This window comes from Macrobrachium nipponense, chromosome 14 (genome assembly GCF_015104395.2).
Source record: "Macrobrachium nipponense isolate FS-2020 chromosome 14, ASM1510439v2, whole genome shotgun sequence".
Classification (NCBI taxonomy): Eukaryota; Metazoa; Arthropoda; class Malacostraca; order Decapoda; family Palaemonidae; genus Macrobrachium; species Macrobrachium nipponense.
Window position 1 is genome coordinate 19,966,972 of NC_087207.1, and position 23,312 is coordinate 19,990,283.

The 23,312-nt window shown below is 38.2% G+C and overlaps 2 protein-coding genes across 2 annotated transcripts in view; both read left to right on the plus strand.

The window, feature by feature from the left end:
* Positions 1-2,826, plus strand: part of LOC135226367 (uncharacterized) — a 64,395-nt gene extending 61,569 nt beyond the window's left edge. The window contains 1 exon segment of the mRNA XM_064265842.1: positions 2-2,826. Coding sequence (XP_064121912.1) covers positions 2-2,043 — 2,042 coding nt within the window. The 3' untranslated portion in view covers positions 2,044-2,826.
* Positions 2,827-10,088: 7,262 nt separating this feature from the next.
* Positions 10,089-23,312, plus strand: part of LOC135226158 (obscurin-like) — a 432,842-nt gene continuing 419,618 nt past the window's right edge. Inside the window, 1 exon segment of the mRNA XM_064265599.1 lies at positions 10,089-10,315. The gene's annotated coding sequence lies outside the window, so the exon portion shown is untranslated.

The window sequence follows — 23,312 nt, forward strand, 5'->3', positions numbered from 1 at the left end:
GTGTACATAATACCCCGTAGTGAAGTAAGTGAGTCTCTCATTGAACATTTGGCCCGTGTCAAGAGAGACGGTTCCTTGGGGTCAACGAATAAGAGAGAAAGGTTAACATTGAACAACAGTGTTAACGAGTTCGAGAGGTCTTTCCAGGAGGAATTGGGTAGAGAGAATTGTCATAACAGAATTGACATTGAGCCCGTTTTAATTAAAAGTGTAGGCCCTAAAGAAGCATGGAAAGCAGAGTGTCACTGTAGTCTGGCAAAAAAATCAGTCCTACCAGATTCAAGTTTACACAATGGTACCTGTGGGAGACATATTTTGGCAGCGGCCGAGGAAGATTCAGAGACGACTACTTTTCATGCTGTTCAAGAGATTGTTTGTTCAAGTTCATCATGTGGAAGTACAGCAGAAGATTGTAGCATCTTGCCGGTCCAAGGACCTTTAGCAGGAAGGTTGGCAGGTTCAAATGGTATGTTGCCAGGGGTTAAAGAAAAAGGACAGAATTTATTCCAAGGTGCAAATGCATGTAGGGAGGAGACTCCTGTAAACATATTGGAATTAGAAAACAGAAGGAAGGCCAGTAATATTACTATTACCAGAAAGAAAGTTCCTATTTCACTACAGGAATATGTTACACGAGATACATTGAAAGAAAGGCAAGGAAATATATATCATCCTGTAAACAGTTTGAGTAAGTTGAATTCTATAAGTAATACACCAGATGAAGCTGATAATGTAGAAAACATGCCGTTGCATAAATCTGTCCACAGTGTGAATAAGAAGTGCAAAGACAAGAGATTGCGGTTGTCGGTGGAACCAACTTTAAATGTAGACGAGCTGCAGCCAAGTGTGGGCGGTAGTAGGTCGTCATACGTTGCAACAGCAAGTGGATCAACTACCAGTCATGACAAGGCCTCCAAGGACGAGACTGTTGGGTCTCGGTTCAAAAGTGCTGAAGGAATTCGAAAGAAGAGACATCTCAGGGAACTGAATAATCTTGGAAAGGATGAATGGAAAGAGATGCAGAAAAGAGATTTTCGTCCTTCGAGCCTTATCATTTTCAGTGCGGAGCAAAGGTGTTCAAGTGACGAATCAGAAAACGAACTGGAGTCGGATAATGGTGAAGTGCAAAAGAAAAAACCAGAGAATGTAAAAGAACTTTTCAAGAAAGATGTCACACTAAATAAGAAGAAAAAAGCCCTTTATAGAGAATTACAGAATCTGAGCAAAGACGAATGGAAAGAAGTTCATGGTACGGGCTTCCATCCCTCTGATTTGATATTTGCTGAAACCAGCCAAGAAGTTTTGCCTCATGTCATGGATGACAAAAAACAAGAGTTGTATGAAAAGCAGGCTCATGAATCAACTGTGCAAATACCTGGTGAGTTGACGGGCAGAAATGGAGTGGAGGAAGACGAGACTAAATCCAAAGACGAATCAGGTGATAAGACCAGCAAAAAGCATAAAAAGGCTTCCATTCCTAGAGAGTTGATTAATCTTGGCAAAGATGAGTGGAAGGAAATGCGGAATACTGGCTTCCACCCTTCGGATTTGGTAGGCTCGAGGAGTGACGAAGTAACATACTTCTTTGGTGACTCAGAAGGCGAGGAAGAGGACTCCGATTTCATAGAAAATGACCCTCCACACAAAATGTTGTCAGATGTTCAAGAGAAGCGATCAAAGAAGAAGAACTTTTCTCGTGAACTGGCGACTCTCATGAGAGACGAATGTAAGGAATTGAAGCGAAAACACAAGGGTGCAAATGCATTGATGAGAATTAACAGACGACATAGAAGGGAAAACGGAGGAGTAGACTTATCGAAATCGGCCCGATATCCTAATTCTGTCAGTCTAGTGAGTGCGATCAGTGATAAGACAAGAAAGGAACAAAAGGCCAATCGATACGCAACTGCAAGGAATACGAGGTCTCAGACGAATGTTGTTAGCCTTGTGGAGGTGTTCACGCCACGGGACTCTCACCGCCAACTCTTGCACACAGAAACTGCGATGTGCGTTTTGAACTTCAACTTGCCAATGATCAGCTAGCCCAGTTTTGAAAAGCATGAGGAAAATGCATATTTTGTTTCCTTCTTCCCACTGCACTGCATAAGGGCAGTGTGGATTATGTTTTCTTCAAGGACAAGTGAGTTTACATTCTGTTCAAGAGAAGAATAGCAGCTACTCAGGAATTATCGCTAAAACTTGAGGAAAATACACTTTTTGAGTTTTCAGTTGCCTGGTATTGTTGACGAGTTTTGAATTGGTGGTCCAATGACATATCACACCTTTTTCATGACTTATATTTCATAATGCATCCCAAAGGAATTCCCCAGTGTATTGCTTTCTGTCCTGTCCAGACAGTTATCATAGTATATCTGTTTTATTTATGGCATCCATTATTGTTATGGCGTTTAGGTTCTTGCGTTTCCTTCGTAAACGAAAGTTAGCAATGTGATACGACTTAGTGAGATCTTGTGAGAATGTGTTTCTGATACGTGATTGAATGAGTGGGAGAAAGTGTAGCTTATTTTTTTTCTGTAAAACGATGGTGTTTCAAGTTTTGCAGCAGAATCTGTGAGAGTTTTCTCTTGATGGCCTGTGTGGATGTTTGAGGCAGATAGTAGTGGAATGGACTTTGCTCTTTCTCTGTACAGTATATATTTTTGAACTTAAGTTCTCCTGTTGTGTATTGCTATTTATGTGAATCTCCTTTTGCGGCTTTCCATGCGGTATGGTAATTTTGAAGAAAATCACATATTCCCAAAGAATTTGTGTTTTTTTCACCTCTCTCTCTCTCTCTCTCTCTCTCTCTCTCTCTCTCTCTCTCTCTCTCTCATCACTCTCCTTCTCTCTCTCTCTCTCTCTCTCTCTCTCTCTCTCCTCAGAATGTAGTTTGCTGTAATAGAGGAAAGTAATCATTGTATAGAGAGACTTGTGGTCCAAAATGCACCCAGCTTTGGGGTGATCCCACTTGCGTCATATCTGCATTTTTTAAAACAAGGTTAATTTTTAGGAAAAATTTAAGTGCTGTAATGTATCCTGCTGTGAAGAGAAATCGTGCCAGTTAATTCAGTCTGTTGTCATTAGTTCATTCATTCAGTGACATTTTATCTTCATTTAAAGTCGGGAAATCTGTAGTCTTTTACATGCGAAAATTCTGTTGGGTGTTCAAAGGACAGTTCTCTGTATGACTTGTATTTCATAGGACATTAATTTTTTATACTTTTGACTCGCTGTGATACAGTCACCAAACATTTAGGAACTGATTCAGAAACTGACATTTCTGGTAATAATTCATTTGTGTTAGCTACAAGTTTTTAACAAAGGAACCATTTGGACATGTTGGGTAGAAATGAGTATATTTTGATGTACTTTATGAAGTCTCTCACTTTCTGGTCAGTGCTTTTAAAGATGCAATTGCTGCAGCTAAAATGCTGTTGGTATATGCATGTCGAAGTCTTGTTAATAACCAAAAACAAGATGTGGGGATTTCAAGTCTTTCAAAATAATCCATTGCATGGTGGGTTTTTCTTGTGCGGAACTACTTAATCCAAGTTGAAAATAGAATATCCTCTGACCTGTTTAATGAAAGTAATAAAGTTACAGTTTTTTTTGAGACACGTCTTATTCGTAAGACTATTTTTCTATGTTTGCATATTCTCCAAAGACATTTACAAGATGTATAGTTTCCATTCGAAAATATATGTAACACGATTACTTAGCTTTCAGTTGTGTTGTGCTGTAGTTTTCCCATTTTCAGTTTTCATATACTAACTATTTTGTAGCAAGTTGAAAAAATCATTGCAAGGGATATGTTTGTAGAAAGAAAAGATTTTAATTTCTTTCCAGAGGTAATTTCATATTTCATTTTTTAAATGTAGTTTAGTTAGAATTCATTATGGTTATTTTGCGGTTCCTAATAGGAAAATAAATACTATTTAGCCACTAACCAGTAAAGACTACACTAATGTGAGGTTCAACCAGGAGCTAATTTCTTTCAAAGGGTACTACTCCTGGTCTTAAATAATTGGTATCTAGAGGTTGTGTACCTATGAATACCTGGTGGGTGTCCGTAGTTATTGAGTTGTGTTACTGACAATAGCTTCCCTACACAGTGGGTGTGTTTATTTATATTTCCTTGTGCAAAAAGATCCCCTGTGGGTGTAATGGACCTTAAAAAGGATGTCCGTGTTTATGGAACGCCTAGTCAGATTTCCCTCTCTAATACGACCTAGCATCTTTTTAGCAGATTAAGCAAGGATAGTTGGCTCAGAATCTGATTGTATATTTGAGTTGTTTTTATGCACGCATCCAGGAGACTCATATGTATTGAAGTTTCTTTTCATGTTCCTGTACCCCTTCTCAGAATGATGGATAGACAAGGTGGTTTCCCAAATTTTCGTTTCGTAGAAGGGAGAGTAGACATTCATCCATAAGTTGAAAGTGTAGGGTGAAAGCCAGAAATTGAAAAAAATTGATATTGATTTGAAATGAATGAATGTTTTTATTTTTTACGTGGATGTTTTTCCCCTTCGGAAATGAGTGAGAGGATTTGCATATCTGTGAAATGTTGAGTAATTGAGAGAGCTACCAGACAGCAAATGGAGGAGGTGTTATCATTTTCTGTTTGGCGCTTGTCCAATACTATGATTAATCTCTGCTCTTAATCTAGACCTCTTTCGAGAGGCACGAGTCACGGTTTTTGAAAGCTGATGATGAACTGTATAGATATTTTACTGTCAAAGTACATTGATATTGTGTATAGGTATTATAAAAAATGTATTATTTATATTTAAGCAGTGTGATATAAATATTTTGTAGATAGTTGCTAGTAGTATGATACTTCTCCCCTTAGAAGTAAATTTAGGTAGATGAGTCGAGTAAGAGGAAGAGTAATGTTTTCGGGTAGCCATTGGGTGCCCCTTTTTACACAGTTCTGTTGCCACCTTACCACCGAGAACAGTTTGCATGTTGAGTTGACAGCGGTGGTAGAAGCCTTCGTATAATAAGATGATCCTTCAAGTTGTAAATTATATTTTTCAATGATATACTGGTAATGTACTTCACAAATAAAGCTTTGAGCTCCCAACGTGACTTTCATTTTGATATATTAGATTTGTTCTCATTTACTTTTTTAGGTAATGTTGAGTAGTCGTAACAAGGGGAAGGTTTTTAGTTTGAATTTGCCAACCATTCTCTGTTTGTACTCCTTGTAGGGGGTTAGCGCCTTATGTGTACATCATGTGGTCCACGGGAAGCATTATTTAATGTTCTTTGCAGTGTTTCTTTGGCCCCAGCTGCAACCCCTTTCATTCCTTTTACTTATTTTCAGAGCTGAATGACCTTCAAGGTCCCACAACATTTGGCCCAAATTTTATATTTCAACTCACACTCCTGTTTGTACCAATCATGTTCATTTAGAGAACTATTTGTAATGAGAGTAGTTTTATTCATCATAATTTTTACATTCCATTTATGGAAGCTTAGTCAAGTTTTTTTATTAATTTTTTTTTTTGAAAGATACTGTGGTGTTTGTTATGGTATGGTTTAATTTCTTCGTCAGTGGAATATGGTAGATTTGTTATATACACTAGAAAAAGGAGTTAATCATGAAATGTTAATATTTCATGCCATCTGCCAAGGCTGCAATATGATAAAACTTATTATAATAGCCCTAAGGATGAAGACTGCGATTCATATATATCATGAGTGATGGGGATACAATATATGTGGTGTATCCAAAAGTCAGGGTCATTCTTGGGGATGAAAGGTCTATTTGCCACTGGTGGGTCATTTTCTCAAACTCCTCTTATTCCCCAACCCTCAATATCCATTCTGCTCTTGTGGAGGATAATAATTTGATTACTCTTATCAGTGATGGAAAATTTGCTTGAGAAAGAAGCATCGTTGCAGGAAAATTATTAGAAGAAAGTTATTTGAACTAAATCATTAATTTACATTGCTGGAATCTTTGGCTCTTCAACATTGAATGATCCCTTAGGTCCCAGTGGATGTGGGATATTTCTGTTTGGAGTCTGGAGGGCTACACCAGTCTTTTGTTATTTATTTAACTATGGACTGCCTTTGGTCAGGCTGCTTGCTGGCATGGACTTGGCGTACTCAGAACCACTAACCACCGATTGTTTGTGAGGCTTCGCCTGTACCATGAGATTTGATCTTGGCAGACTTGATTTCATTAAGGCATTGGTCATATTTCTAACTTACCCCACTAGAACCCCTAGGCCACAGGTCCCAAACTGCACTAAGGCTTAAGTCCGAAGTTGCACTAGTCTGTGTTTATCTTCTGTTTAATGGAATGCCCTCAGCAAAGAATTATTCTTGTTTGGAAGTTCAGTTGTTAACACGAATGGCCTAGTTAAATCAAGTGGTAAAGCAGGAGACTTCAAAAGAAGGTCTTAAGATAGTTCTGAACTTTTCATCCAATGATTCCTTTCACTTGATAAAAGGTGAGAAGTTTCAATTACATTTAGTTTATTACTCCTCCGCTATAAAAGCTTGGAAACGCTAAAACATCTGAGCTCAGAAAAGAAAATTGGGGGCAATCTTCAATCCACAACAAAATATTGTTGGGATATAATCTTATTCATTAAAAACTACAAGAAACAAAATGAGGACAGGAACATTTTGTAAGCAGGAACTGTAACCTGAATAGCCAAGAACTGTAGTCTAAACTATTCAGAAGATCGAAGCTGGTTACTGGTACATTAATTCTTTCTAATTTTCGAAAATGTGAATGAATCCCTGTGCATTCATTGTTGCTTTTACTCAAAGGCTTAACAGCATAAGTTTTTCCTAGTGACAAAGACCTTATCTTATAGCCTGTTCTTGAATGTTTCCTGGTAAGAAAGACCCTATATTTATAACCTCCACTTGAATGTTCCTGGTAAAAAAGACCCTATGTTGTAGGCTGCAATTAAATGTTTCCTGGTAACAAACCAGATATTATAGCCTGCACTTTAAGTGTTTTCTAGATCTCTTACAATGAATAGTTATTCAACAGAGTTCCTAACCTAGACTAACCTCCACTTCACTCTTAACATTCTGTTAGATTTATAAAAAAAAAGTGAGCAGAAGGATACCAGGGCATTAGGACAAAATACCCTTTATTGGCGTCCATGCGGTGCACTGTAGGCATGACTTCGTAAGGTTCTTTGCAACGCGCCTTCGTACCCTAGCTGCAACCCCATTTCATTCCATTTACTGGACCTCCTTTCATAGTCTTTGTTACATCTTACTTTTCTCAACCCTAAATTGTAAATTCTACTCTTTGGCCTATAATTGTAATTTCTACTCTGTCTATCAGGATAAAATGTGAATGTCGGCCGAATGCTTAACAAAGCGCTCATTCCAGGAATGCACATTCACTAAAGGTGACGGAGTAGCACTTTTCTGAAATACAGCTTTGGAAAGGTCGTCTCTGTATAGTACTACTTCTGTAAGTTCGAGACACTAAATTTGGCTCATGTAGTCTAAGAGGAAACGGTGCGACATCCTTCAGTTTATCAGAATCTGTTTTATGAGAACATAATCTACAAGCTCAGTGGCGTGGTTGGTATGGTGTTGGCGTGCTACTTCCGTGGCCGCGAGTTCGTTTCACGGGCATTCCATTGAGGTGTGAGAGGTGAGTATTTCTAGTGATAGAAGTTCACCACTCTCGACGTGGTTCCGAAGTCACGTAAAGCCCTCGGTCACGTTACTGAATAACCACTGGTTCCATGCAACGTAGAAACACCACACAAACAAACAAACAAATAAATTATGTGACTATAATCAGACTCGTCTCTTCAGTTCTAATTAAAGATATCAGCCACTTTTATTATTATTATTAATCAGAAAATAAACCCCTCGACTTCATATGGAACAAGCCAATTAACAGATGCCATTGACTTAGAATTCTAGCTCCCAAAGAACATGGTGTTCATTTGAAAGAAACTGCAAAAGATAACAGGAAAAACAGAGAGAAGTGATCAGGTATTAGAAAAGGAAACGGAAGAAAACTTAATAAATTGATAAAAAAAACAGATAAAACATAAAATAATTAGTAACATACAGGGTGAGTTGTTTTAGACCAGTAATGCATTGCATCTTCGCTTGAACTACTGTTAGGTATATAGTATCTCTGGTCAGTGGCTGGGGTCTAATTTGTAGCGAAAGTTAGATTTTTCCGACTTTTGTCGTCTTTCCACGATATTCACGACCCCTGATGGGTACTGAGCATTAAAATAATCTTTTTTTTATTTATTTATCAGCATTTATCTTCCATTTTGCTTGTAGTGGGTATAGAAATCACAGCTCACGTCGTAGTTTGATTTTATTTTTCGTTATAGACAATTGGAAAAGCACGTTTAGGCCTATTCATCTGCCAACTCCTTAAGGAATCAACTATTGAAAGGCGAGTTTAACGGTATGTCAACGCAGAATTGATATATTTAAGTAAGGCAATAGATTTTATTTTTTCATTTTGGTAGGGGATTGTTTTATCAACTTGAAACTCCTGTAATATAGCTAACCCTTTCAACGGTGACAATTTGAACAGAGGTGATTTAATTTATGTAAACAAGTGATGTACTTCTGTATAGCATTAGATGTTATAGCTTTATGTGAGTTTAAAATTGTTGTAATGACTTGGACTTGGAATTATTGGTAACAGATAACGAGATCTTTATATCATGATGTTTTCGTCAATGCAAAAAGAGACTATTACTCTCTCTCTCTCTCTCTCTCTCTCTCTCTCTCTCTCTCTCTCTCTCTCGGGGGAACAGCAGTTAGGCAAGACAGAGCAAGGCTATTCGCTTACAATCTTTGGCATCCGGCGACTCGGCCAGACGCCACCCCGTTTCGTGGTCTATTTCGGTCAGAGAGAGAGAGAGAGAGAGAGAGAGAGAGAGAGAGAGCAGCTTTCTCTCTTTCTCGAGTTTTCCCGTTAACCTTGTGTAGTGGGTCTCTTCTTTTTATTTTTGTTATTTTTGCTATTTTACTCCTCGGCAGCGTGTTGTACTACAAACCTCCCGTAGTCTTCGTGTGTCTAAGGCTCCAGACGAGAGGTTAAAGCTTAATTTTTACTTCGTTTTTGAGCTTAGATCTAGTGAATTTGTTATCTGCTTGACTCTAAGGCCCTAGACTAGAGGGTATGCAAGACACTGAAGATAAATAAAAATCTAGATTTTCAGTTAGAATCTTTAATTCAAGCCTAATAATTCATCGTACTTGAGGTTAGATCTGGCGAATTTGTCATCGTCTCCTGCGTGTGGCAAAGATCCCAGACGACGGGTTGCAGACTTTCTTGATGAATTAAAGCCAAGATTCTTAACTGAGAATCTTTAATGAAAGCCTAATTTTTCTCGTCGTACTTGAGGTTAGATCTGGTGGATTTGTCATAATCTCCTGCGTGTGGCAAGTGCCCCCAGACGAAAGGGTATACAAGACATTGATGATGAACAAAAATCTAGATTCCCAGTTCAGAACCTTCGATCAGAGCGTCATTTTTCCCTTTCGTATTTTGGCGCAGCTCTGGTGAATTCGTCAAAATCGACGGGGGAAGGTGACCAGTTCGAAACATATTATTCCTTCTCGGCTTCTCTCTCTCTCTCTCGGTCTTGCGATTTCGAACCCTCCGGTGGTAGTGGGTGGAAATTGTGCCCAGGATGGCTTGCCGGGACGGGGCATGGGCGCCCTGACAGGTAGATGGGAGAGGGGAGGACCCGTGCCGTGGACGGTTTTTGGGGGTTAGGAAGGGGGCCTTAATAGTTAGGTGGGGAAGGGCCCCCCTGACGTAGGTGATAACAGGGGGGTACCTTGGGCGGTTTTGGGGAAAGTAGGGTACCGTGGAAGGCAGGAGAGGAAAGGGGGCGGGGATCCCTTGGATGGCAATGGGGGAAAGAAGGCCTGTTGTGGGGGGGGGGGGCGCTTTGGTAGGCATGTTACGGTGCCACAGGGGTTGGGAAGGGGTCCCGGAAAGAAGGGAGGGCCTGGGAGGTAGGAGAGGTAGGTGGGTCCCTTAGACGGTTTTGGGGGAAAGAGAGAGGGCCAAGACAGCCAGGTGGGAAGGGCCCACAGGGGGGTGCAAAAGCGAGGAACCTGCATCACACCTCATCCGACCGTCGCTTTGGTGTGGTGATCCGCGAGGTTGTCCGATTTGAAAATTAGGAAAAGAATCCCTTCCTGAGGGGAAAAGTTAAATATTTTTTTTTTTTAAGTTTTTATTTTTAACTTTTCCTGGCGGTGGCCGCGAGTAGCCAGTTAATTTTGTATTCCCTCGTACTGTGGCGTTCTCTACGAACTTGTTACAGGGTGTCTGGTGAGTGAGGAAAAAGTTGTGTTGTTGCTAGAAATGAAAATCTGTCAAAAGGGTCTCTCTGAATTGAGTCCTGAAAACGGGTAAATCCAGTGTGGAGGAAATTCTAAAAAGGATGGGCCTAAAGGAAGCTTTTTCTTTTGGTTTAATCAAAGGAGGAGGGGTGGGGGCTATTATAGGAAATAAGGTGAGGACAAAATCATTATAGGAATTTGTGACTTGAGAAGGTGTGAGAGGACTACGACCCCAAGGTAAGTAGCGATGATACTTTTTTGACCATTTCTTTCACGACACATGGCTTCTGAGTATCTCAGGTTACAGAGCTGTGCATTTGGTGTGGACTTGGTGGCGCTGCCTGTGTCATGAAGGATTAGTTAACCATCAAAGCTTATTGATGGTGATTTTTTTTTTACTGTTCTTTCACAACACATGGCTTCTGAGTATCTCAGGTTACAGAGCTGTGCATCTTGTGTGGGCTAAAGTGGATGGTGCTCTCTGTCATCTCCCAACGATTATCAGTTAGCGAAGCTATATTGATGATGATTTTTTTTTTTAACTTTATTTCAAGACAGGTTCTGAGTATCTCAGGTTACAGAGCTGTGCATCTGGTCTGGACTAAAGTGGATCTCTGTGTCATCTCCCAAGGATTATCAGCTAACAAAGGTATATTGATGGTAATTTTTTTACTGTTCATCCACGACACAGGGCCAGTGAGTATCTCAGGTTACAGAGCTGTGCATCTGGTATGGATTAAAGTGGATGGTGCTATTTGTCATCTCCAGAGGATTATCGGCTAACAAAGCTATATTGATGATGCTTTTCTTTTTACTTTCTTTCAATACACATGGGTTCTGAGTTTCTCAGGTTACAGAGCTGTGCTCTGACGGACTGAAATGGTGTTTCTCTCTCAAGGATTCGTCAGCTGACAAGCTGATGTTTGTAAGCTAGGCTTCTCCAATGAATGCTAATTTCCCCCAGTCCAGAACAGGACACGGGTTATATGTAAAAGAGATAAATGGATGTTTATTTCCAGTATTTATAGTTTAGCTTCCTGTTTGTGATCTGAGGTTCTCATTGCCTCTGAGAAATGGTTGGTTTGATGAGAAGGTGTATGGATACTCGTTTCCAAAGTACCTGAAACACTTCAAGTTTAGTTTCAATTTTGTGGTCTGAGGTTCTCATTCCCACTTTAAAACTGTTAGTTTTTTTTTTGTTTAGAATTGTTTTCGTAACATTACCTGTACCCATCTTAGGCCAGGTAACAGCTGTTTTTTTATGACCATGGCACCGTTAAGTAACGACGCCTCCAAGCCAAGGTTGGCAGATTGGGCTGCAAACTTGTTTTTTCCTAAGGTTCTGCGTAGTCAGTGACTTTACGTGCCCATGGTAGATTAGCTGCCATGTCCTTCCAATCAGTGGATCAGGAGAGGCTTAGCAGTCTACTCTCCCAAGGGTCTTATTTCTCCAAAAGGTTTTGTTCATATATCTCACAAAATGTAATCACTCGTCCTAGGTCACGAAGCCCACTTTTGACAAACTTGGGGTCAGATTTTAAGTATTCAGTTTTTTCATAATGGTCCCTCTTCACAAATAAGTGCTTCTCCCAAAAGTTTATGTTCCTGTCTGTGCCAAAATCTACATAATCACATGCTCCCAGGCACAATATCCACCTGAGGTAAAAGGTTTGTTTGAATCCATACGTAACTTTTCGGGCGATCTTGGAAGAAACAAATTAATAGACCAAACTACAAACAAAGCATACTTAGTGAAGAGATAAAGAAATGAGAATATGGGAGTCTCGTGCAGAAAATTTCTCCCCCAAAACTTTATTTCTGGAGGAACTTAACGAAATGTGAAGTCTTTTCGGAGATAGTTTTAAGTTTTCTCTGCTCTCTGAAATTTTATTTTGTTTAATGAAGACCAAAATGATTTCCCAGGTATCATCGCTTGTTTGATGAGCCCCATTTTAGAATCCCTGTAAATTTTTTGCTCAAGTAATTGAGGCACTTTAATACAAAGCTGATTCCAGCATCCCTTGGAACCTTTAAATAGGATACTGAATTTCCCTATTACCTTCTTTTACTTTTTTTCGAACAAACCCCATAATAATCTTTGGAAACTTGAATTTCACGTCAGTGGCCCCTTTGATGGGCTTGTTCCATTTGAATAGCGTTCATATGCGTTTATCTGCTAAATATAGTATTAATAATTTTCATATTCTTCCAAAAGGCAGAGACATACATGAAGATCGTATAAAAAATTGCATTGGCATTCATTTCTTAGTGCCAGTTTTGAGGTGGTGACGTACCCACTTGTCAAAGTAGTTTCATCTTAGCACGTGAGATGCGCGGGTATCATGAGTTTTAAGATTTCATAAGCAAACCAATGGGACGAGGCACCCAGTGCCCCTTTCTAGCCCAGGCTTGAAGGAACCAAATAAATAAGATATACAGAATATTTTTAATTGTTTATTCATTATACAGTACGAATGTACTAAGCCTCATAAACAGGAAATACAATTTTCAGAATGTGAATTCGTTGATTTAGATTAATCTGGCCTTATGCCAGCTCGGACTCTTGCCTAAAGGTGGTTCGTGAGTGTGGTCGTGTCCCCAAGGGTGTAGAAGAGGCTTGGAGTGTGGACCTCTGGACCCTGGCTTGCCAACAGAGGCCTATTACTTGATACCCTTTAGTAATATGCAAATTCAGTAACCCATTTTTCCAGTATTATCAAATACCACCCTTCCTCCCTCGAATTATGGCAATATACCTGGAATTTCTCTTAATAATCTTGGAATTTCATGTAATTCCTATGTAATACGTCCGTTCATGACAAAACTCTAATTGCTACATTCCAAAGTACTTGAATTTTTGTCACTCTTCGTATAGGCCTATTAGTGCAGGCTATAACTTTGAGTAACCTTAATAGGACAATGAACACCGCATTATTATTATTATTATTATTATTATTATATTATTATTATTATATTAGTATTTTATTACTTATTATTATTATTTTTTTTTTTTTGTTTGGTCTATCACAGTCCTCCAATTCGACTGGGTGGTATTTATAGTGTGGGGTTCCGGGTTGCATCCTGCCTCCTTAGGAGTCCATCACTTTTCTTACTATGTGCGCCGTTTCTAGGATCACACTCTTCTGCATGAGTCCTGGAGCTACTTCAGCGTCTAATTTTTCTAGATTCCTTTTCAGGGATCTTGGGATCGTGCCTAGTGTTCCTATGATTATGGGTACAATTTCCACAGGCATATCCCATATCCTTCTTATTTCTATTTTCAGATCTTGATACTTATCCATTTTTTCCCTCTCTTTCTCTTCAACTCTGGTGTCCCATGGTATTGCGACATCAATGAGTGATACTTTCTTCTTGACTTTGTCTATCAACGTCACGTCTGGTCTATTTGCACGAATCACCCTATCTGTTCTGATACCATAGTCCCAGAGGATCTTTGCCTGATCGTTTTCTATCACTCCTTCAGGTTGGTACTCATACCACTTATTACTGCAAGGTAGCTGATGTTTCTTGCACAGGCTCCGGTGGAGGGCTTTTGCCACTGAATCATGCCTCTTTTTGTACTGGTTCTGTGCAAGTGCCGGACATTCGCTTGCTATGTGGTTTATGGTTTCATTTTTCGTATTGCACTTCCTACATATGGGAGAGATGTTATTTCCGTCTATCGTTCTTTGGACATATCTGGTTCTTAGGGCCTGATCTTGTGCCGCTGTTATCATTCCTTCAGTTTCCTTCTTTAGCTCTCCCCTCTGTAGCCATTGCCACGTGTCATCGCTGGCTAGTTCTTTAGTCTGTCTCATTTATTGTACGTGCATTGGTTTGTTGTGCCAGTCCTCTGTTCTGTTTGTCATCCTCCTGTCTGTATATTTCTGGGTCTTCGTCTACTTTTATTAGTCCTTCTTCCCTTGCACTCTTTAGCCACTCGTCTTCACTGGTTTTCAGATATTGCCCCAGTGCTCTGTTCTCGATGTTGACGCAGTCCTCTATACTTATTATTATTATTATTATTATTTATTATTATTATTATTATTATTATTATTATATATGCAGAAGGTAAAGCCCCATTCATATAAAACAAGCCCACCACAGACTTGAAATCAAAGAAAAGGAGAGATTAGTTATTAGAAAAGAGAAAAGATGTTTTAATAAATTTTAAAATTAACAGTTCAAAATATAAATAAATGGATAATTGATTATCGAGTCTAATAATGCCAAATTATCTGCAGGAATTGAGACCAATCAAGGCAAATTATCTACAGAAATAATTGACAACAGTAATCGAGCCCAATAATGCCAAATTAGCCTGAATTATAACAAGAAACTCTACTTAGAGGTTTTAAAGTTCCTGGAGGTGTCCTGGGTCACAATTCAAGGCTAAGAGAAGAAGCCGCGTACATAGTCCCTGTGGCAGACTTGCCTCTGCCTCTCTCTCTCTTCAGAGCCAAGGTCTATAAGTACATAAATCTCGAGTTAAAAGATAATTATACCTCCCTTGCTTGGGTCTTGGGAGGATAAAGTGAATCACCTCATTCTTTCATTTACGAATTTGTATCTTAGTAGTGTTTCTCAGATCATTTTGGGAATCGAGTCTCCTTTTGTCTGCTTTTCTTTTCGTTATGCAATACGAATTCGTTTCGAAGTATTGTATCTCAAATAATTAAAAAAATCGGATTTTCTTCTTTTTTATGTACGAATTCGTTTTGAAGTAATATTTTTCAAATAAATCTCAATATCTTCTATTTTTCTTGTGTTTTTCTTTTCGTTGCACGTAACGAATTCGTTTCGAAGTAATGTTTTCAGATCATTTCAAGAATCAGTAGGTTTATCGTCTGTCTTTCTATTTGTTTACGTACGAATGTGTTAAATTGTAATGTTTTTCATATGCTCAAAATCCGTCCGGTTTTTTTGTGGCATATTTTATTTTTGTTGTACGTACAAATTTAAATCTTCGTACTGTTTCTCAAACTATTCTCGAAGTATCTATTCTTCGTATATTTTATTTTGGTGGTTTTCAAATTTGAATCGTAGTAATGTTTCTCAAAATCAGCTTGCCTTTTCTCTGGTCTATTTTATGCAATATGCACTTTTATTTCTTTATTTTAACTTTTGATAAATAGTTGTGTATTCAGTAAATAGATAGATGAATAAAAAATTACATAAATAAATAAAGAAATAAGTGAAAGAGGGAATAAATGGAATAAATGAATGAATAAATTAATCAATAAATAAATTAATGACTGAATGAGTTAATTAATGTATATATGAATGAATGAATGAATGAATTAATTAACGAATTAATGAATAAATAAATAAATTAATGAATGAATGAGTTAATTATGCATATATGAATGATGAATGAATGAATTGCTTAATTAACGAATTAGTGAATCAATAAATAAATGAGACAGAATGAGTTAATTAATTCATAAACAAATGAATGAATAAATAAAAATATGAATGAATAACTGTATGAATAGATAAATAAATGAATAAATAAATAAATAAATAAATGGCTAAATGAATAAGGAAATGAATGAATGAACAAATGAATTAATGAATAAAAAATAAAAAATAAGAGAATAAATAAATGAATGAATAAATAAACGAATAAACGAATAAAAAATTAATGAATGAATAAATGTATTATTAAATGAATGAACGAACGAATGAATAATTCAATAAATAAATAAATAGATAAAGCTATGAAGGGATAAGTGAATAAATGAGTAAATGAATGAATGAATAAATGAATGAATGAAGAAAAAACAGATAAAATGAGTTAATGAATGAATGAATTGATTAATGGAAGAATAAATGGAGGAATGAATAAATAAGTGAATAATTGAATGAATAATTGAATGTACGAATAAATAAATGAATAATTGAACAAAATAAATGAATGAATCAGTAAATGATAAATGAATGAATGAATGATTGAATGACTGAGCAAGTTAAAAATGAATGAATGAGTAAAAAAATAAATAAATACTTTACTTCTCTGTTGCAAGTTAGGGGGAAATATTCACTTAATATTCAGCTTAAGTCAGAATTCACGAATATAAACATTCTTCGGCGCAATCGAGTTTTAAGTACAGCTTATAATGCTGTATGAAACTTTCAGCCACGCCCCATGAAACTCAGTCGGCCGTGGTGGCCTTTATTGTTGCGTTGCCAGACGCATAATCATGGCTAACTTTAATTTTAAATAAATTAAAAACTATTGAGGTTAGAAGGCTGCAATTTAGTATGTTTGATGATTGGAGGGTGGATGATCAGCATACCAATTTGCAGCCCTCTAGCCTCCGTACGTTTTAAGATCTGAGGGCGGACAGAAAAAGTGCGGACGGACAGACAAATTGCCATCTCAATAGTTTTCTTTTACAGAAAACTAAAAGTACAAATACATAATATTTACGGTGGGAAATCTGGGCCACTTGAGTTCATTCCCCCAGCGATGCTGGATCGCTCACGTAAGATAAATTGGTGTGTTTATGAAAGATAAAAAAATAAAACTTATTTTCGGATGGCGAACTTAAGGAGGGTAAGATGGGCCAAAGATAACACGATAGGGGTGGGGTTTGGGGTGGTGTGGTGGTTGGGGTTGGGGGGGGGGGGAGTTTTTGGGGGGGGGGGATTTTTTTTATGCATGTTTGTATGTTTGAGGGGTGTGTTTTTTGGCAGATACCTGTTTGTGTATATCTGTCAGTCAATCATGCATATACACTGATATATAATATATATATATATATATATATATATATATATATATATATATATATATATATATATATATATATATATATATATATATATATATATATAAACAGAAAACATATGTGAATATTTATGTCTATCCTTATGAGCATTTGAACAGCATAGGAACTCGCTGGAAAAAGAATCCTTGTTCGTCGGGGAAAATAGAACCCTGGGATATATAAATCCTTATCTGAAGGAGCTGTAGACGTCCTCCCGAGACTCCGAATTGAAGGACCCTGGGTGCGAAGCCTTGTCAGGTCATTCTTTAATCCTCCGCAACTCCTTCCTCGGAGCCACCGTCGAAGACGTTGAAGGTAAATGAAGACCTCGGTGGAATCCTTCCACTTTCCGTCTTAAGGAATTACGTCACGCCCTCCACGGCCGGTAAAAACATTCCAGATGGCCTCAGGGGGCCACTCCAGCCTCTGTATAGGCTCCCTTCGGCGCTTCCAGGCCCCTCTGGAGGAGGCCTCTCTCGCTTGTCCTTATAACGAGGATCTATGAAGCTGCGAGGGGCCTCCCGTATATCTGGAGTCCCGCGGGAGGAAATGTTGAGAGGAACGGGAGTCATAAGTTGCTGGAATTTGTGGCAGCTTCCTGGAACTCTCTCTCTCTCTCTCTATTATTCGGACGTATTTACACTCCAGGAGATGCTTGGTTGAGCGTCTTTGTAATGTTACGTAGACCCGAGAGAGAGAGAGAGAGAGAGAGAAGAGAGAGAGAGAGAGAGAGAGAGAGAGAGAGAGCTGCAATTCGGTACGTTTCATCATTGGAGGGTGGATGATCAACATAACAATTTACAGCCCTCTAGCCTCGGTAGATTTTAAGATCTGAGGGAGGAGAGAAAAAAAGTGCGGACAGTAGAGTGCGGACGGACAGACAAAGCCACTACAATAGTCTTCTTTTACAGAATTTACAGAACACTAAAGTAGGCTTTATAGGACGTGCATTTGACGTCTAGGCCAGTCTCTCACAACGCTCCTGATTGGCTGTTGATGAGCCAATCACAGGGCTGGAAACTCTCAGTCTCTCTCTCTCTCGAGAAGTTCACATAGGTAGAATCTATATTCCACCTCTCTTGAAGGATACTTTGGAAAGACGCATCCTCAGGAGAGTTGGAGCGTAGATCCTAGCCATGTGAACTCTCGAGAGAGACTGAGAATTTCCAGCCATGTGATTGGTTTATCAACAGTCAATCAGGAGCGTCGTAAGGGACTGGTCTAGACGTCAAATGCACGGTTGATGTGAATCTACTATAGCAAGAACAGTGCAGACGAGGCGAGGCGAAACGATTTATGGCACAGTGAAGATGGACCTCCTGAGACGAAATAAGTACTAGCGTGTCATTCAAACAGATGATGTTTCGTAACCCGGGGACCTTGGGGGTGGGAAGGAAATGACGATGGGTGGGAAGGGGAGGGAAAGGAGGGAGGAATTCATGTCCGGAAAGGGAAGAATGGTCACCTTCCCAAGGGGTAAACATTCGAGGGAAAGAACGAAGTGGTTTTTAACAGGAGTGAAAAACATTCGGTTTTGCTTGGCGTGTTTCGTTTTGGGCTGTGCACGTCAGATTCTCTCTCTCTCTCTCTCTCTCTCTCTCTCTCTCTTTCTTCTCTTCCTCACTCTCTCTCTCTCTCTTTCTCTTATATATATATATATATATATATATATTATATATATCTATATATATATCTTCACTATTACACAAACACACATGAATTTAATAAATACACATACATTACCAAACGGCACACCACATATATGTGTATGCATCGAGAGAGAGAGAGAGAGAGAGAGAGAGAGAGAGAGAGAGAGAGAGAGAGAGAGAGAGAGGAGCGTATTCGCTTTCAGCGTTATATATTCCCAGTCCCGTCTTTTTTTAACCTCACTCTCGTTAACGCGGTTCTTTTGATATTTGCTCTGCCCAGCTAAACAAACTGAAGGGGGGCGTAGGCCCCCTACTACATAAAGTCATGTTTACACGACTCGGAGAGAGAGAGAGAGAGAGAGAGAGAGAGAGAGAGAGAGAGCACACTAAACAAACCCATGTTTTCTGGATTCTTTTAAAAGTCTATGGTTTTGTGTTCGTCATTATTTTTGAACTCTGGCTTACCAAAGAGAGAGAGAGAGAGAGAGAGAGAGAGAGAGAGAGAGAGAGAGAGAGAGAGAATCTAATAGCTGCTAGGATGACCTACCTACCTGTGTGTGTGTGTGTGAGTGAGCCCGATAAACTCAGGTGTTTATAAATAGATTGGTGGCAGATAGAACCATCTTCCACTTCTCTGGCTACGGTGCAGTGTTGCCACTCCCAGACTACACGCAGATACACACATACTCAATACACATACACTCACACAATACACACACACACACACACACAAACAGACACGCGCAATCAAGAATCTCTGCTTTCTGCTGAGAATTCTCCCAGCAGCACTGTACTCTTGCCAGGATAAACACCGAGTGGTCATCTCAGTAATGTGTCTCGCTATTAAATAATGCAGGAAGAAGCATTACTCGCGTCTCCTCTCCTTCTCGTCAGCTGACTTGGCAAGAGAAAGTCGTTGGTGCTGCAATTGCAGAAGGTGGAAGAAGAAGAACTTTTTTATGATCATGCACAGATGCGGAAGTAATTATTTATATATATAATGGAATTATCTCAGCATTTTTCTAAATCACTAAAACCTCACTTTCTTATGAAATAGAACCTCTCTCTCTCTCTCTCTCTCTCTCTCTCTCTCTCTCTCTCTCTCTCTCTCTCTCTCTCTCTCTTGAAGTTCTAGCTCTGTTCAGTGGCCCAAATGCCCAGATACTCAGCGTAACCCGGATTACTTGAAAGTAATCCTCATTAGTGGGATGGTGTACTTGTGTTCTCTTGATAGACTAGACAAATTAGAGGGCGTTCTTTTGTTTATTATTATTATTATTATTATTATTATTATTATTATTATTATTATTATTATTATTATTATTATTATTATTATTGTGTTGTTGGCTGATGGGTTAATCATGTTCGTCTCGCTCTGTCATATTGAGATCCTTGTCGAAGATGGTTGACAATTTGATTAAAAAAAAAGGATGATTTTGATGTTGTTATTTTGTAGTTTTTGATTGTGACAATTAACGTAACACACTTACGTACATATACAAATATAAATATACACGTATTTACGTGTATGTCTGTATATCTGTATATACACGCATATTGTATATATATCAATTGTTTAAAAAGAAGGCTACATTGTTTATTAAGCAATTGTCGAAATTTCAAAATTTGTGTTCAGTCCTAAATGTGAGGTATAAATGGGATATATACATATATATATATATATAATATATATATATATAATATATATATATATATATAATCTATATATAAATATAAAATTATATATATACATAATATATATGTGTATATATATAATACAAAATCTATACGTATATATGTACATACATACGTACATATATACATACACACATACATACTTCATATATTGAATCACATACCAGTAATTTATATTTCAATAAACCTTCGTAAACTGACTCTCACTGACTCTAACATTTGAACTCAAAGACACTTAACTGAGTTCACCAGGCATTTTAATACCTGACAGTTGTTGAGCAAGAATACTTTATATATATATATTCTCGTGACATCGTCATTATAGTCTGTAATGCTTTTTGTAATATCTTGTAATTCTCGACACATGAGAATTTGATTGGCTATAAGCCTGCCGGATATCGCAAGTTAATGATTTGCTGTCTGGCTCGAATATAATGGAACTTTTCTCTATTTTTATTCTTAATGCTTTATGTCAGGCAAGATTAAAATGGGTTGATTTGAACATTAACTGTTGAACGTGTTAGGAAGATATTTTGTATATATTTTCATTGATAAAATGGGATGATTTTATCAGTAACTGTTAAATGTGTTAGGATGATATTTTGCATATATTTTTATTGATAAAATGGGACAATTTTATCACTTAAATTTCTTAGGAAGATATTTTGTATTTATCTTTATTGATAAAATGGGATGATTTTATCAGTAACTGCTATAGGTGTTAGGAGCTATTTTGTACTTATTATTATTGATGAAATGGGATGATTTGATAATTGCCTGTTAAATGTTTTAGGAAAATATTTGTACTTATTATTATTGATAAAATGGGATGATTTGATTAGTAGCTGCCAAAGGTGTTAGAAGCTACTTTGTATTTCTTGTTGTTGAGAAAATGGGATGATTTTATCACTAACTGTTAAATTTGTTAGGAAGATGTTTTGTATTTTTTATTGATAAAATGGGGTGATTTGATCATTAACTGTTAAATTTATTAGGAAAATTTTTTGCATTTATTTTTATTGATAAAATGGGATGATTTGATCATTAACTGTTATATTTGTTAGGAAGATATTTTGTATTTATTTTTATTGATAAATTGGGAGGATTTTATTATTAACCGTTAAAGGTTTTAGGAAGATGTTTTATACTATTCTTATGTAAATAATTATAATCCATTGCTAAATATCTAGACTTGGGAGTGTGGGGGGGGGGGGGGGGGTTGTTATTGCCGCCACTGCACCTCATGCGGTGCACTGTAGGCCTTACTTAAGGTTCTTTGCTGTAAACCCCCTTTCACTCCTTTTACTATACCTCCGTTCATATTCTCATTTTTCCATCTGACTTTCCACTTTCCCCTAACAATTGTTTCCTAATGAAACTGCGAAGCTGTCCTCCAGTCACACCTTTTAAACCTTCCGACTATCGGTCTCCCTTCCTTTCAGCGCTGAATGACCTCATAGGTCTCAGCGATTGGTATTTGGACTAAAATTTATATTCCATTTCCAGATATCCAGAGCTCAGAAGTGTATTTCAAGTTATTTCCTCTCAGCCGTATGCATAAGATTTTTGTACCCTCAGCATCTCGAACCGTGCCCGATCTCTATGACATGGGCATTGGAGAAGCGCAGCAGAGAATAAGGGTCAGTGGTACGTGAAAAGAGCGAACTCGCTGGGTATTCTCTTTGGGGCACCGTTGGGTATGTGCCACCGAAGGCACACTGTCGTCCGCTCATCACAGAATGCGTCCTTTGGCTTACATGAGGTTTTGAATGCCTACCGGGACCATTTGGGTACACCTTCTCTCTCTCTCTCTCTCTCTCTCTCTCTCTCTCTCTCTCTCTCTCTCTCTCTCAATGGGTAGATCAAGGTGTCCGGCATTAGTAGACAAGATTCTAAAGAAGTTGTCAGTGTTTATGATAATATCTTTTATTCCTCACGAAAGACTTTCTCCAAATCCACTAGAAATAACTACAAAACGATTCCCTCACAGGGAAGACGACTAGAGAGCCTGAACATGTATGACCTAGAAACACGGATATTGCGAGGACAACTAATAGAAACACTTAAAATACTGAAAGGCATAACAAAAGTAGACAGTAACCTATTCATATTAAACAAAAACTTGACAAGAAATAATGGATGGAAACTAGAAATGAAGAGATACGATACTTCCCACTGTGGGAACTTCTTTACATACAAGATATGTGACACGTGGAATAAACTGCCACCAGAAGTTGTAAATAGCAACATTGTGGAGGAGTTAAAAAGAAAGCTAGACAAAATCATTAGGACACTTTGAATGCACAGAAAAACCTGCTCCTACAGATAAGCGAGCACACGATGTCTCCTCGGATGGACTAACAAGTCTTTGAGACATCATAATCCTTGTAACTCCTACTTGACCTTCGTATGTGTGACGCCAGTGTGGCATTGAGTATCCTATCAAAGGATGACGCTTTCTATTCAGCTATCCTCTCAGTGACTCATTTCTGTAGAGTTTCCCTTCACAAAAGGCTAAGTAGTTGACATTTCTTCTTGAGTGTCATCACACTTTTCATTCGGTTTGATGTTCACTGGAATTTCCTCAGTGTGAGAAGATCCTCGTTAAAATTAATTAGGCCTATAGCTCTATAGACCTATTGGTACAATTTAATAATTCATCATGGAATCCTCATGGTGCACTGTAAGCATTACGGAAGGTCGTTTGAAGGATCCCTTCGGCCTCTAGCTGCATCTAGTGGTTAACCCTTTTACTGTACCTCCATTCCAGCTTCACCTCTTCCATCTTGCTGTCCAACCACTCTAATTCCCTCTTTTTCACTGTTTTTAACAATCTGAATGGCTGAAAGTGACTCAGTGCTTGGTGGCT